The sequence below is a fragment of the Bos taurus genome, chromosome 5 (genome assembly GCF_002263795.3).
Source record: "Bos taurus isolate L1 Dominette 01449 registration number 42190680 breed Hereford chromosome 5, ARS-UCD2.0, whole genome shotgun sequence".
Classification (NCBI taxonomy): Eukaryota; Metazoa; Chordata; class Mammalia; order Artiodactyla; family Bovidae; genus Bos; species Bos taurus.
Genome location: NC_037332.1, coordinates 87,565,708 through 87,582,582, shown reverse-complemented (window position 1 = coordinate 87,582,582; position 16,875 = coordinate 87,565,708). Strand labels below are relative to the sequence as shown.

At 33.6% G+C, this 16,875-nt stretch overlaps 1 protein-coding gene across 1 annotated transcript in view; it reads left to right on the top strand.

The window, feature by feature from the left end:
- ETNK1 (ethanolamine kinase 1) overlaps nucleotides 1-16,875 on the top strand; it is a 54,763-nt gene that overhangs the window by 27,017 nt on the left and 10,871 nt on the right. Inside the window, exons 4-6 of the mRNA XM_002687736.6 lie at nucleotides 3,506-3,648; nucleotides 12,453-12,536; nucleotides 14,341-14,501. Of these exons, the coding sequence (XP_002687782.2) occupies nucleotides 3,506-3,648; nucleotides 12,453-12,536; nucleotides 14,341-14,501 (388 nt within the window). The remainder of the gene's footprint in view (nucleotides 1-3,505; nucleotides 3,649-12,452; nucleotides 12,537-14,340; nucleotides 14,502-16,875) is intronic.

Genomic DNA, 16,875 nt, shown 5'->3' with positions numbered 1-16,875 from the left:
CTGGATCCCAGAGTATGTGGGATATTGTATGTGCCCTTTAAGAGTGGAATCTCTGTTTCCCACAGCCCTCTGGTTCTCCTGAAAGTGTGCCCTTAAAAAGCCAAATGTTCTAGGAGCCAGCCTTCCCAGTGTAGGATTCCTGGGCTAGGGAGCCAGGTATGGAGCTTGTCTTCTCTCCATGTGGAGAACCTCTGCAATTGTAATTATTATCCTCCCATTTGTGGGTTGCCCACCCAGGGTTGTGGGTCTTCACTGTGCTGCATCTCTGCCCCTTCTACTTGTCTTACTGTGGCTTCTCCATTCTACCTTTGAAAAATCTTTTGTGCTAGTCTTCTGGTCTTTGTCCTCATTAGTAGCTCTGTCGGTAGTTGTAATTTTGATGTGCCTGCTGGAGCAGGTGAGCTCAGTCTTCCTACTTAACCATCTTGAATGCTCCTAACAAAGAGAGCGCAGTCCTGCTGGGACCCTCTGAAACAGTCTGTGACACATGCCTCAGAAACTACACCGAGCATGTTTTTCCATAATGTTATTAATACTAGTACAGAAATTGCAAATCTTGCTTTGTCTTTATATCTAGAATGTACATGAAGACTTCCGCTTTTGTATTCAGGAAGTCTTTAAGAATGACAGAGGTAAGCAGGACCTGTGGATTTTTTTTTCTTGTTCTATTTTTTATAATTCATTAGGAAAAAATTAAAGTTGATTATTTTGAAAGATTAGTTTGACTCACTGTGTGTGTGCTTTGTTTGCGCACAGTTTGTCAGACTCTGAAAGGACAGGGATATGATACCCTGTAAACTGGGGTAGACAGACCTCTGAAAGTGTGTCCATGGTGCTGGATACTCAGACAGTGATCACATAAAAACAAAAAGAATCCACCTTCGAAATAACAGTTTTATTGAAAGGTTTCAGGAAAAAAATCACTTTAAAATAATGAAGCTGGCAGTGGTTCAGTGTTGAGAGGCAGTATGATATTGTATGGATTAAGAGTACAAGGCTCTGGAGCCAGACTACCTGGGATCAAATCTCAGTTCTGCTGTGTAACCCTGGACAAAGTACCTGTTTCCTTTTCTGTAAAATGGAAATAACAAGGGTAAGATGTTTACGTTTTAGGGATTTTGTGAGGATTGAGTCAGTATATACACATATCTTAGAACAGTGCTTGTACATTTAAGTGCTAAATAAATGTTAGCTGCTATTTTAAAAATTATTATTCAGAGGTTACTTTAAATTCTTGAGGTTAGTGATAAATCTGGAGATGCCCTATGGTAGATAACAAAAGATCCTTGCCCCAGTAGAAAATACACAACTAAAGTATTAAAAATAGTTAATATTAAAAATATTTTTCATATTTCCTTTCATTCCTTTTTGTCTGTACATGATTGTGATTATGTTAATAATCCTTTGAGTCCTATTTTTCCATTCAACTCGGTACTTTTAAAATAAATTCTTGAATAATTACACCATTTTAAAAAGCGCATATACGGATCTCTGTTGGAAGCTATGTGTAGAAGAGAATGCAGCAGTTGGGAGAACAGTGAATAGGCAGATTCATTAAAGTAAACTGTGATACAGACTGTTTATTGTATTGTAAAATGAAAGGGGTAATCTGAGAGACTGTATAGAGAAAGAATGAAGAGAACTTGTCTTGAAGTTTTAGGGAAGAAGAGGAGGAACAGCAATTTTGTAAGCCTGATGGTGCTATTGAGGAATTAATAGCAGCACACTATTTTTGTTCCATTGTATTTTTATTATTACAAATATGGCACAATAAATAGTACAGAAAAGAGTACAGAATAAAAAGCCATAATCGCCAATCCTTCTTGTCAAACTAACTCTCATCCTTCCAGTCTAACTACTGAGGCAATTCTCTGTAAAGATGAATATTCTATGATATTGTTATCATATGATAGTATCATAATGTTTATATGATTGATGATTATCATATAATAATGAGTTGATTTGTCAGCAATAGATAATATCTGCATGCATGTGTGCAAAGTCACTTCAGTCATGTCTCTCTCTGCGACCCCGTAGACTGTAGCCTTCTCTATCCATGGGATTCTCCAGGCAAGAATACTGGAGTGGGTTGCCATTTCTTCCTCCAGGAGATCTTCCCAAGTCTCCTGCAGCTCTTGCACTGCAGGTGGATTCTTTACTGCTGAGCCACCTGGAAGCCCAAATATATCTGTTGACTTTCAAATGTGACTTTAACTAATTTATTCTACATTCACCCTTCCAAGCTTGAGATAGATGTTTTAGTTCTTTAATAGGCTGTCTTTGTGACTTTAAATACTTAAACTTCTTTTTATTAAACTATGTGTCTTGGTTTCTCCCATCTGTAAAATGGAGATAAATATAAAACATTGAGAAGAATAGTGTTAGTAAATGTCAGCTGTTAGACATGTATATTCTTCCCTCGCCCTGTTTTGTACTGATACACTTTTTACTTTTATGCTGTGCATTTAAGGTGTCTTGTTCAGTTGCTTTTTATTCATACTAAAGTTGTTTATCATGGATTTTCTTTATTCTAATCTTAGAATAATTGGCCTGTTTTAATTCAGAAGTCTACATTTAAATGGAAAGAACTTATTAAAAATAGATTTTTTGTTACGTATTGAAATACCGAATTACTATGTTGTACACCAGGAAGTAACAATATTGTAGGTCATTTATATTTCAAAAACAAACAAACTAACTCAGACAAAAAGAGATCAGATCTGTGATTACCAAAGGTGGGATGTGGGGAAGGGGGAATTGGATGAAAGTAGGCAAAAATTTCAAACTTCCAGATATGAAATAAATAAGCACTGCTGCTGCTAAGTCGCTTCAGTTGTGTCCGACTCTGTGTGACCCCATAGACGGCAGCCCACCAGGCTCCCCTGTCCCTGGGATTCTCCAGGCAAGAACACTGGAGTGGGTTGCCATTTCCTTCTCCAGTGCGTGAAAGTGGAAAGTGAAAGTGAAGTCGCTCAGTCATGTCCGACTCTATCGACCGCATGGACTGCAGCCCACCAGGCTCCTCCATCCATGGGATTTTCCAGGCAAGAGTACTAGAGTGGGGTGCCATTGCCTTCTCTGAAATAAGCACTAGGGATGTAATATACAACATGGTAAAGTAACATTGCTGTGTTACATATGAAAGTTGTTATATTGTTATAACAACTTTTGTTATATTGTTGCATTGTTATTTATGAAAGTTGTTAAGAACATGAGTTCCTTAAGAGAAAAATATTTCTTTTTATTTTATATCTGTATGAGATGATGGATACTTAACTAACCTTATTGTAGTAATCATTTCATTATGTATGTAAGTCAAATTTAATTTTGTACACCTTGTATAATGCTGTGTGTGTCAGTTATATCTTAAAACTGAAAGGAAAAAATTCAAGTTATATATGACCAAAAAGAAAAAAAAAGGTTTTATTCCTTAGGGAAACTTAAAAAAACATGTTGTCATTAATATAAACAAGATGTAACTTTTTTTTTTTTTTTTAACTGAAAGGTTCTTAAGTGATATCCCAAGCTCTCAGATTCTTCAGGAAGAAATGACTTGGATGAAGAAGATTCTTTCCAACCTGGGCTCACCTGTTGTGCTTTGCCATAATGACCTGTTGTGTAAGAATATAATCTACAATGAGAAACAAGGTAGGTATCTGACTTTAGCAGTAAGTAAAGTTTTTTTTTCTTTGTGTTTATAACAGTCCTTTGATCTTTGTATCAATCAATATAATTCAAATGTAAGGGTTAAAAACATGTATGAAGACTGAAGTGTTTCCTTTTGGTTACAAAGTCACGGTAACTGTGCTATATTAGGAATATTCTGCATAGTTGTATAAAATATGTTTCTTAGAATTGGTTTATTAGAAATAGTTTTTGGTTTCTGTTAGAGTTTTAAGTGAAAAATGATGACATGACTGTTTATAAATTTAATTGTAAATATTTGATAATTCGTGGTTTGAAAATGCACCTGCTTGTAATGAGGGTTATTGAAAAACCAACTTGACATTGCACTGTTTTATAAATATAGAAATATTCTGAGTGTTGGGGGGGGACAGAGTATTAAACACAAATGTATCCAGGTTTCCTATTACCTGTTTATTTTACTGACTTGTTAGATATTTTGATGCTAAGGAAATAAGCCACAGATGGAGGAAATTTTATTTTGTAGTTGCTGAAATTTTATCTACTGAAGTAATAATCAAGACACTTTAGTAAATTGTCTTAACATTTTTTGAGGAGGACAGAGATACTTTTTGGTGAAATGTTTTTGGGGATTGTTTTTATCTTGTTGTATTCAAATTCTCTAATGTTTTCATATTTAAGAAACACATGATTGTATAATATTATTGGATAAAGTGGTTTGAGGTTTGGTTGCTAAAATGGTAGATGCCCTTCAAGACACAATTTTGTGTTAAAAGACACAATTTTGGTTGAAAGATTAGTGTTAATTCAAAAAGTCTGTCTGAAACTTTGAAGCTATTGCATTTTGTAGGAAACCAGTTTTGAAGATAAATATTACAGTTGGAAGATTATTTTGAATTACAAGTGTGCTTTTTGAAGATACTGAAGCCAAAGAATTCTGATTAAGTGGTCATATTATGTCAAATTATTATTTATGACCATTCTTATCAAATTATAAGTTGAGACTGTTCTAATGCAAAAGCTTGTAATATTTATAACTGACTTCAACTTGAAAAACAAAGAACACTGTCAAGAATGGTAGACTGAAGCACATATTTTCAAAAACATGCTTAAGTCCCTTTTATATTTGATATTTTAATCTAGATTAGAGAGTCTAAAAAAGTTTTGAGCTAACATCTCTATTTTGAATGTCTTGAAGTCTGTGGAATAATTTTTTTAAAAACTTCCAGTGTATCCTACAACATTAAGTACTTGACAGTGTCCTTTAATTTATTGTTATCCATTTATTACCTATAGATGTTACAGTATATATGTACTACATTGTATAATAGTAACCAAATCTCAATGCCATTTGTGAAACAAGAATATTAGTTATTCATTAAAGTGATGTATTATCTTTTAAGTTCAGTGCAAGACCTAATAACACATTATATTATATAATGGAATTTCAAGTAAGGGCCTTCATCTTACATTTGAAGTGGACACTCAGCTTTATTTTTAACTGCAAGTTAATTAAGAGAATCTGTTATTTCCTTTGGAATATAATTTTAACTTTTTACATTTTTATTTTATAAGTTTCTTTTGCATATTCATTTCACCAAACAAACGTAATTTATATCTAAAATAAAAGGGACCAAAAAAATCAGATTACTATGTTTTAGGTATAAAACATGAATTTTTGCTTTTTTATTTAACTAGTTGGCTATCTGAACTGCTGATTAGTGATATGAAAAGTTCTCCTATTTTCAAATAAAATATTTATGCTTCATCCTGGCTTTAAAAGTTCAAACTTCTTGTCATTCTTTGTTTTACCAGGAGTTACCTAAATCATACTTTTGTGTCTAATTTTTCTTCCTGACATTGAAGAATAAAACTCGCAGTTTAACAAGTGTAAATATGTTGATACAGTTTTAGAGTTTGCCCTTCGTCATAGGAGTCTATTATGTACTATTTGTTTCTTCTTGTCTTTGTGGTTATGTTTGTGTGTTAGTTATGAAAATATTATGTTATATTTTCTTACAATGTTTTTTTTTTTTCTTCTTACCAATGGTTTTATACTATTCATTAGGAAGGCTACTTTGGACTTTGCGGCAGCCATTAAAAAAATCAATTTCTATGTGATTAGTTGATACATAAGCATTAAGAAAACATGTTTGGAATGTTGTTCAGGTAAAATCTGAAACTCATGAAAATGTGGCAAGAAGCTTGTTTTTATTTTTTATTATCTTATCCTGCTATTATCTTACTTGTTTTGAATTAGGAGCTAATGGTTTTGAAGTAATGTGGTTATGACATATTGTCTTTAGTTATAAGGAGAAGTAACTTGCCTCATACTTTTAAAAAAGGTAAACTATATAAATTTAGTGAATTTAATAAGCAAAGAATATATGTATTTGAGCTGTAGCATAGCATTAGTACTTACAATGGTACTCTCAGGAGGTTCATTGAAATTAGAAACATACACTGCAGAGTTCTTTAACTTACTGCTTTGTAGCATCTGAAATCCCAAGTTTTAAGTCTTTCAGAGTTAAAATGGTTTCTACATAGAATAAATGATTAAATTACATATTATGTTCACAAATGTGTTTGATTTGTTATCACTTGTTAAGTCGTTCATGTGATTTGAGCTCAGGGCTTCACCATTTTGTACCCACCTATTGGTATATATAAAGTAATAAGATATAGTGTATTTCAGACCCTTAATTTCTTGAAAGTACAAATTTTAAACTTCATGAATGTATATTGGATCATCTTGGTCTCTGCATGTACTTTTCAGCTATAATAACTTAGATTTGTATATAGTATAACTAGATTAAAAATCTCTTAAGTAACTCTTATCAGGAGATATATTACTCTTAAAAGAGTAATCAGACTCTTAAGTAACTTTAAAGAGAAGTCAAAAGGAATATAGATTTTGGAACCAAACACTCTTGTGTGCAGATCCCTGCTCAATCACATATGGAAGTAGGTGGTATTAAAGAAGTTGTTTTTATCTCTTAATTAAGTGTTTATATTTAATCCTTTACTGTCTGCACCAGAATCACTTAGGGTACTTGGGGAAAATGTAGGTATCTGGGCTCCATCCAAGACCATCTGAACAAAAATTTTTATGGATGGGCTTAAGACGCTAGGAAGTGCTGCTTATACTGTTGATAGTCTAGAACTTTGATTTGCTCTGTTTGAGACTAGAGTTAATATCTACTCCAGATGGTTCCTGACAAGATTTTAGATGAGGCATATAACACATATTGCACCAGGCTAGGTACTTAACAGCTCTCAGTTGTAGCTATTATACTGTGATAAGAGTTGGCAAACTGTAAGGAGCTTTCTGTAAGGAGCTATGTAGTACATACTTTAGACTTTTCATCCCATATTAAAGTCTCTGTTTCCACTATTAAGCTCTGTGTTGTGGCACAAACACAGCCATATATTGTTAGGCACTGGGTTGAATTTGGCTCGAGAACACATTGTTTGCCAACCCCTGTATTATGTTCATAGGAGATGTATTATACAAAGTGTATCTGATTCTGAAAAAGTAAAAATGGTAACTGTAAGCCAGAAGGATTTATGGCTTAGTAGTATGAGATGACAATTCAGATCGTCTTTAAATGCAATTTACAGATTTTATCTTAACTATAATTTGAGTGATTAATTTAAAGTTAAAAATGTATATATGTATGTGTGCTGTACTTATTCATACGCACACAAACACAGACAGACTATGAGCACTCTGCAGTTTGTAGGCATTTTCACCTGTGAATGTTACAGGAACTGGTAGGCATCACAGAAGAAATCCTGCCTCTACTTGTTTTCATCATGTCAGTTGACAGGACTCAGGAATATGGGAGAAGAGTAAGCTTCCTTTCTGAAGTCGATGGTAGTTGTCAAGATTTTTGAAATGTTAGTCAGTGCCAGGAATTAGGTGGTTGGTAAGACAGCGTCCCATTCCTTGGCTTCAGTGAAATGACATCTTAAAAAGGTAAGAAAAGTATACTTGATGATATGATGATGGAATTTGCTATATAATGATAAAACCAAAAGCAGTGACTCTTGCTCCAGAACTGTATGATAAGACTTATCAGTCTTCTTTTAAGTTAATCAGCAATTAATTAAAAAGAATTTATACTGAGTGGAACAAATTTCAATATTGCTTATTAACTGACTTCAAATCTCGTATTTTAATTTCAACTAATCCTTTAGCTGCTGACAGTTAGAAGTAATCGCTAAAGCTTTTGAGTTTGTCGTCTCATGTCTTGATCCTCTGTCAGAATGTTTACTGGTGGCTGTTTTGTTTCTTCTTTTCCCCAATTCATAAAGTGAATTTTGCTCAGTCGTGTCTGACTCTTTGGGACATGAAATTCTTCATGAACATGAAGTCGTGTCTGACTCTTTGGGACATGAAATTCTTTGCCATGAAATTCTTCAGGCAAGAATACTGGAGTGGGTAGCCTTTCCTTTATCCAGGGGATCTTCCCAACCCAGGGATCAAACACAGGTCTCCTGCATTCCAGGTGGATTCTTTACTAGCTGAACCACCAGGGAAGCCCCCCGTTGATAAAAACTTCATAAAAAGCTTAAGACCTAATATGTAACTTTAAATGGCTGCCACTGATTATTTTTTTCTGTCAGCAAATGCAGGAAGCTAATGTATAACTAAGGAAACAAAGCTTTTTTGGGCAATTACAGAGTAAGCTAGGTTTTTCTTCAGAGTTTTAAACAATATAATTAGAAAATGGGTGAGTCACCATTCGTAGTCTTTTGATTGACTCTAAATCTTACTCACTTTATTATTATTCATGAAAGAGCACCGTTGTTACTTTATTGATTTTTAACAAGAGTTTTTTTTGGTTAGTTTTATTTTTAAATTAAAATTTGTTATCGTATTTGTTAGAGTATATTTTCCAGGGTAGAATTATTATGAAGGATAGTCTTAACTTTGTTTTACCTTGTAGTCTAAATCACTATTTAGCATAAAATAAAATATCCCTAAATCACATAATAAAACACTTAAATGGACTGTAAAAACTTGAACTATTAAGGAAGAGCTACCTAAAATAGTTACTAGTTTAGAATTTTTTCTTGACTCATACATTCACTTCCACTGTATATTCAACCATATACTTGAATAAGAATGTCAGAAATGCCATACTTTGTTCCTTAGTGTTTCATACTTATCTCCCCTGCTCCCATTTAAACATGTGTTACCACTGTGTCTGAGCATTCTCTGCAAAACTTCCATTTATTACTATTTCACTAGCATTTGACTACTTCCTGTGTGCTAGGGTTTGCTCTGTGGATTGCATGAAGAAAGGTGGAAGGGACCTGCTGCCCCTCCTACTGCCCCTCCAGGAAACGATGGAGGAGTCAGATAAGAAAACGGATGTTTACATTCACAACGATGAGTGCTGTGGTGAAGGTGTACATGTCCAGGGTAAAGTCACTGGACTCCAGAGAAAGAGATGAAAGGAAACTTTCCCAGAATTGAATACTTCCTTTTTCTGCCTAAGAGAGAAAACATTTTGCCAACTTGAGTGTAATTGTGGTTACTTTTTCTCTCTTCTCTTCCTGTCTTACATAACTCTGTAGAGCAAGTAGGGTGAATTGGAACCATTTTCAGGTTCTCATATTGGTTATTTTGCTTTTAATCCTTTCTTCCTTAACAACAAGTAAAGGAGTCCAAATGAATGCATCATGTGAATTATATAGCCTTAGTTAATTAACTTTTTTTGGTTTTAAAGTACTTTAAATATTGTTTAAACTGTACTGAGATTTAAATGATTTAACTCAGTAAGAGTGGACTTCATTACTGTGAAGATAAAGAAACAGTAATAAAAGAAAAAGTAGCTTTTGAGAAAATAAGATAGTCATGCCATATGAGCTGTTAGTTTTTAATAGTGATGTGGATGTTTCTCTAAATTGGAAATTTTAGAATTCAGAAGTTAAATTTGTAGAGGAAAAAAGTTCAGGATATTTTTTTTTTTCTTGTAGGAAAGCATTTTCCAGTAATTTGATTTTTCTGGCACCCAAAATAAGGAAAGCAGGCCTCTTTAATTGTACTTTGTTGCAGAAGATTAAATTTAAGGTTGAGTTCCACTTTGTTTGCAGTAGTTTGAAAAGAATAGTTAATGCAGATTAAAAAAAATTTTTTTTTCCTTTTAAGCTTTGTGTCTTGTAAAATGTGAGTTTGCCAAATTTTCTTCATCTGCTACAGATTAGGTATGCCATTGTTGCTGCCATGTGGCGGCGCACCCGTGCTTCTTAAACGCACTGACTGGAGGTTTATCGCATCACTTGTTCACATGCACGGAGCCTGGTAACAGCCTCATCTGTATCTTGTTAGCTTCATTTTCTTATTTTTAAAATTTCATTATTTATAAACTCAACATAGCATTTAAAAATAAAGGCTAGTTTTAATGAATTAATGCTACTACAAAAAGTCATTGCTAAAATTTTCATACTGAAACAGATTTTAACTTTTGTTAAAATGATCTATGCTTTATTTAAATTGTGTATACTCTATAAGCAGGCATGTTTTACCTGCTGTTTTATTTATATTTGCCAAATTCTAAATATGATTTTGAAAATTGAAATTGAAGCTTTTGTTTATGTGGCTAAAGTAAGCTTCAGGACTGGGCTGTGTATTTTTATTGGCATGTAACAGTTTGTATGAGCTCTACAAGAATTTATATTTAAAGAGCTAAAACAATCAACAGCTGTAATTTGAAAAATTGTTTATTAAAATTGTTTGGTTGACTCAGTAAGACAACTTGGTAAATCCTCTGGAATCCTCATATTTTGAAGTCTGGGTGGGTAGATAGGTATTTCCCAAATCATTATCTTTAGTCTCTTTCATCCTAATCTTTTTAAACTATCATTTTTTTTCTCCTTAAAATAATGTTTATTGTAAAGAATTAAGGAAAAAAGGTCACTTGTCTACCATCTGAAATGAAACCAATAAAAATGTTTTGGTTTATTTCCACCATCTTTTTCCCCCTATGTATTATGTTTCTTTTTTTTTCCTTCTCTCTTCAGGCATATTTTAATAATTTGGATCACTGTGTTTACTATTTTGTATCTTTTGTCATATAACATTTGTAATTCTCCTGGCCATTAAATAACTTTTGAAAATGAAATTTTTATCATGGCTGCAAAGTATTTTGTCATCATGGTGGTCTTTACCCTGTCATTCCCAAGGGTACCTAGAAGAAAATTTTAAAATATATTCTGACCTTTCATTTTGCAACTTATTGGTGAAGTGATTTGGTTAAAGCTTGTTCTGTCCTCCTGTTCTGCAGGTTAGTGAAGTGCTTTGGTTAACTTTAAGACTTTCTGCGGGATAGTTTTTGTTTTTCCAAGAATATAAATTGGTTGAGTTGCAATGGTTTATGTAGTCACCAGCTCTTAGAAACCTTATTTTGTCAATATGCATATAGATTTTGGTAACTGGACTTTTATACTTTGATGATCTCACTTTTTTACTCTAGATGACTATTATGAAAGTTTTGAATTATATATTAAATGCAATTATATTAATTTTTTTTTGCTTTTGTGTAAAATACTCCACTTGCTATTACATTTTTTTGGTCGTATAATACTCTTTTTCTGAGTTGGAATATGATCAACATACAGTCCAAGATTAAACATATAAATTTATAGCAACACATGATAGTTAAAAGGCTCTTTCATCTGGGAAAAGCCAGTGTGTTTAAACCAGAAGTTTATTACCTCAGCTTGATGTTTTAAAAGATAGTGTAACTAGACATATGCTCTGTATTTTCTCAATATCAGCAGCTTAGAAACTGTTCTTACAGCCTTACATCTGTGTTCATGTATCCATTTTAACTGTTGAGCCTTTTGAGTTTGTGATCTCCTGGTGTAGACAGTGACCCATTTTGATGTTTTTTTCTTAATGTTTCTCTTTGTCTCTCCCTCCCTCCCTCTCTTTTCCTCATCTGTCTTTTAAAAAATAGGACCTATATCTGTGTTGAGCCAAATCTTCTAACTAATGCTCAGTATTCACAGATGAAGCTTCTTAAGCAGGAATTTGTCCCTTGGGTGAATGGAACAGGATAGTCTGAAGAATTAATAATAAAATTTGCATATATATCTATATAAAGCACTAATTTAGAATAGGAATTTTTTTAGTTTATATAAAAATTTCTCAAAAAGAAAAAATAGCTTACCTTTGTTCCTTTAAATGATAAAATGACCACCTTAATGCTGCTCAAGTAAGCTATTGGAAACCTTAATTATGTAGCATTTCAAGAATATTTAAGAGTTTGATAGCAACTATCTTACCTTAAAGAGATTCTGTTAATCAGCAAGTGTTATAGCTTAAGTGCAGGACTCGCAGAATTCAAACCTTTGAAAGTCTATGTATTTTTTCCATCGGTAAACTCACTGTTGGAATATATATTAATTTTTTTAGAAGATTGCATAAATTATTGTTTCCAAAGGTAGTTTTCATTTCTAACTAAACTTGAATTTTTAAGTAACTGATGCCCCCATGTGGTTAAATACATATTTGCTTTTGTTTGAATGTGGAGAATGACTGTAGTTTTTGACTTTTATTTAGTATAGTGGACATTGATGTCCGCAAAGAAGCTGTTGACATATGTATGTAATTTGAATTTTGTAAAGCTCATTGCCATAAAATTCACAGCCTTACCCTGTATTGTCTCAGAAGTGCATGTAACCAAGCACGTACAATGAGACAGAATATTGGAAGCTATTTAATTATAAAGAGCATAGGGATTTTCTTATCCTATATGTGATTTCTTATGTCTTTGTTTTTGTGTCTCACATAGGTGATGTACAGTTCATTGATTATGAATATTCTGGATACAACTACCTGGCATATGATATTGGAAATCATTTCAATGAATTTGCAGGTAAAATCCAGCAGAGAATGTGTTCCTCTAGCAGGGTAGCATATATAACTTTGAAAGGATGCTTTTAGAATTTTTTCTTTACAGAAGATCAACTTGGGGGTAGGGGCAACACTTTTTATGTTCTTCATGACCATTTTGGTTTTTCTTTATTATTAGAGAAAAGAGATGATGACCTCTTCCTTAATTTCTTAAGGAAAATAAGAGAAAAATAATGATTGTGGCTTTTAACTTTTTTTTTAAGAATTGACATAGTTGCTTTATAAATCCCATCTAATTTTTTCTATACACAATCCATGTTCTCAATTTACAAATGAGTAAAGTAAAAGTAATTCACCAAGGTCACGGTAAAATGCAGAGAACTAAGATTTGAAGCCAACTTTTTTTTTTTTTTTTTATCATTAAAGGCCTTTGCTGTTTCCATTATGTGTGAGTGAAAGTCACTCAGTTGTGTCCAACTCTTTGCAAGTCCGTGGACTATACAGTCCATGGAATTCTCCAGGCCAGAATACTGGAGTGGGTAGCTGTTCCCTTCTCCAGGGGATCTTCCCAACCTAGGGATCAAACATAGGTCTCCTGCATTGCAGGCGGATTCTTTACCAGCTGAACCACCAGGGAAGCCCTAGTGGAGAATTCCATGGTCAGAGGAGCCTGGCAGGCTACAGTCCATGGGGTCCTAAACAGTTGGACATAGCTGAGTGACTTTGACTTTCCATTGTATACCTGGGCTTTTCAAATGTCATCTAACTAAAAAGCTCAAGAATTTATTTCTTTATCTATAGGAAGGGAGAGTAGCTGTGCATAAAAAGAGTTATCACCATGAATATGCTTAACTGGTGAGGATACGAAGCTTCAGTGATCTTAATATGATTTTGTGTAGAAAAAAAATTGAGAAAGGTAGAATTTGGATATGCAAATAGAAAGGAGGGCACTGCAAGAAGAAGGAAGAAATCTTCAAGGTGAATACACCTATTCCTGTAGGATATAAAATCCATGAAGGAGAATAGAGTGTCATAAGACCAGAGAAGAAAGTTTGGATCAACTTAGGATCAACTTGAATGCTAGGTAAAATACTAGGAACTAAATTAGTATTTTTCAAACTGCACATTATGAGATCAGATGTGTAGAGGAATTAATTAAAGCAAAGAATGCAAAAGAAATAGAAAATATCAGAATTGGAAGGTGTAGTTAGGGTAAATATTGTTTCATGAAATATAGTATCAGGTGCATGTGTAAGGCTTCAATATAAAAATGTATTTATGGTTTTCACTAGTGGTCTAGTAGTTAGGACTCCCTGTTTCCAATGTAGGGGGTGCAGGTTCACTGCTTGGTTGGGGAACTAAGAGCCCACATGCTGCGTGACCAGAAAACAAAAAATAGGTCTATCCACTTAAATGTATTTGTTACTTTGGGAGTAATGGTTAAAGATGCTTTAAAGCCATAGTTCTAGAAAATACTCTAGATGCTAGTGTGCATGAGAATCGTAAGAATCTCCTGAGGTACTGAGGTAAATGAAGATTTGTGACACCTAATGGTAGTTGGTTCAGGCTTCACATTTTGAGGAAAAATTGAGGCAGTGAAAATTGATTATGGTGATCAACTGTATTGTGTATTAGAATTTAATTAGGAATACGTTATGATTGGTTTATTTAGTAAATGGTATTTACTTAATATCTAGTGTTTCAGCAAAAAATGGAGACATTTAATAATTTTTTTCTGAAAAAATAGGTAGATGGTGCACATTATTAAAGTAGACAGAAGATATGTCATGTGTTTTAAAAAATCTCAGTGTACTTTTCTATTTTAGGTGTGAGTGATGTAGACTATAGTCTTTATCCAGGTAGAGAACTACAGGGCCAGTGGCTGCGTTCTTACCTTGAAGCCTACAAAGAATATAAGGGTTTTGGGACTGAAGTTACTGAAAAGGAAGTGGAAATACTCTTCATTCAAGTCAATCAGTTTGCTTTGGTAAGTTTAAATTTAAGTAATTAATGAAAGGTTCTTGATACAGTGTTAATAGCTTAAAAAAAGTTTTCCATCATTTTTTTAAGCAGTTCCCATTTTGAGTTTTTTGAACTTGTTAATTGTTTAAAATAATGACAAAACAAGAGTGTTTACAATTCCTCCACTGTAAAGCTTTTGAGGACAAAGATTTTATTTCATTCACTACTGTATCCTCAGGCCCTAGAACAGCAATGCCAAACTACAGGTTAAGTGCTCAATAAAATTATTTGTTCAGTGAATGGATTTGAGTTACAGTTAGGATTAAAGTGTGAAGCACTTTTTTAAAATACCAAATTCTCTTTATGTTATAAAAAACATAATCAAGGATAGATGTATGAGAAGTGAGGTTATTTCCAGAATACATGTAATCATCACATGAACTTATCATGTTAACATGATTAAAAGTAAATTGGAAGAACCAGTAGAATTGTGTTCATAACTGTGCAGTATTTTGTCTTCATGACCTTTTGATAAGCAGTTATTTCCCACATCTTTGGTATTTTAATGCTCTGTTATTTTCAAGACCCACCTCTCTTTACTCTAAATGCATCTACTTTTTCAAAATTTAATTCATTTAAATTATCTTTTGAGAATGACATGCTGCCATTAGAATGAGCTTTCATTTCGATTCATTTCAATGTTTGGCAAAACTAATACAATATTGTAAAGTTTAAAAATAAAAAAAATAAAAAAAAGAATGAGCTTTCAGCTAAGGTATTGAGACAAATTGAATATTGGGTTGCAGTTCTTTTACCTACTATGTCTTTTTAGTTTTAATACAATTCTCTACAATTGACAGGGGAATTATTTGCTATGTAGTCTGTACAAATAGACCCTAATGGTGGCTCATGGGCGTACTGTTTTCATAGTATTAAAAGTAGCATTTCTCCAGAGCCATTCAGAATACATCTTAAGAGGATGTGCTGAAATGTGACTTCTTTGTCTACTGTTCTGATGACTTTAGAACATTAATGACATGCTCTCCATTTGGTCCTAGGATGCCTGCTGTTTCTATTTATTCTTTTTTAAGCATGATCTTAGAGATTATAGGGTTTTCTTAACAATAATGGCATAATTGCTAAATCCAGTTAAAACTCTTAAGTCTTATCTTACTTTGTCTGTCCATAGCATTTGATGGTATATTTTCCCATTGATTCCAGTTTTTTATTTGTTAATTTTTGTGGTACCATTTTTCCTTGGTTTTCCTCTTTTGTGCTCTCCTGCTTGTCTGCTTCTCTGGCTATTCTTTCTTCTTACTCTTCCTCTCATTCTCTTGCATTCTAGTGTTTCCTAGTGTTCAGATTTTGGGCTCTGCCCCCCCCCCGCCCCCCTTTTTTTTTTGGCAGTGCCATACAGCTTGTGGGATCTTAGTTCCCTGACCAGGGATTGAACCTGGACCCTTAGCAGTGAGAGTGCCTAGTCCTAGTCACTGGACTACCAGGGAATTCCCTACTTTATATACAGTTCCCTGGCTTTTACTGCCCTTTCTTTTAATGATCCCAAGTTGAGTTTCCTCCCACTGTCAAGCTCCAGATCTGGACTGTATCTCTCCAGGGTCCCGTTAGTATTTGACCACAATGTGTCCAAACTTGAATTTTATTTTCAGCATCCTGTCCTGTTTCCCATTATTTATTCTTTACTGTACTGTTTTGACTTAATTAAAATGATGTGTACTCTGTTGTTGTATTCTGAAACCAGGAAAGAAGGAATTATCTTTCAAGTGTTCCTCTTCTCACACTTTTCTATTTTCAGGTTCTTTTTTTTTTTTTTTGGTTCCTGAAATTCTGTGAATTGCACCCCTTTTCTCCTTAATTGCATGACCTATGATTAAGGACTTAATCTCTCACCTATGTTAGTCTTTACTTGTCTCTTCACCTTTAGGTTTTTTCTGTCTGTAATTCATACTGTACGTTTTAAAAGTGATCTTTCTAATAACTAGAATCTAATTTATGAATCTCATTGTGTCATTTTTCTACTTTATGGCTCCCCGTGGTTTACAGAGTGACATACAAATGATAGCATCTACAGATTTTCTTATTTCCCACTGTATTTCTCACATCCCACTTCCTCCTCTAGCAGAGTCATCATGTTTTATAAACACTCCAAGGTGTTTTAAGCTTGTATGCTTTTGTATAGATTATTTCTTTCTACCTAGGATGCCCTTTTCCCAGTATTTTCTGGCAAGTCCCTCTTATTCCTTATGGATGTGTCTTAAAAACTCTTTCCTCCTCCTCCCTTGATCACTTGTCATGAAGAAGATAGCACTGACATACATTATAAGGCTGTTTTGATAAGGGAGGAAAAGAGGTTTGAGTAATAAGATCAAGGTGTAGATGAT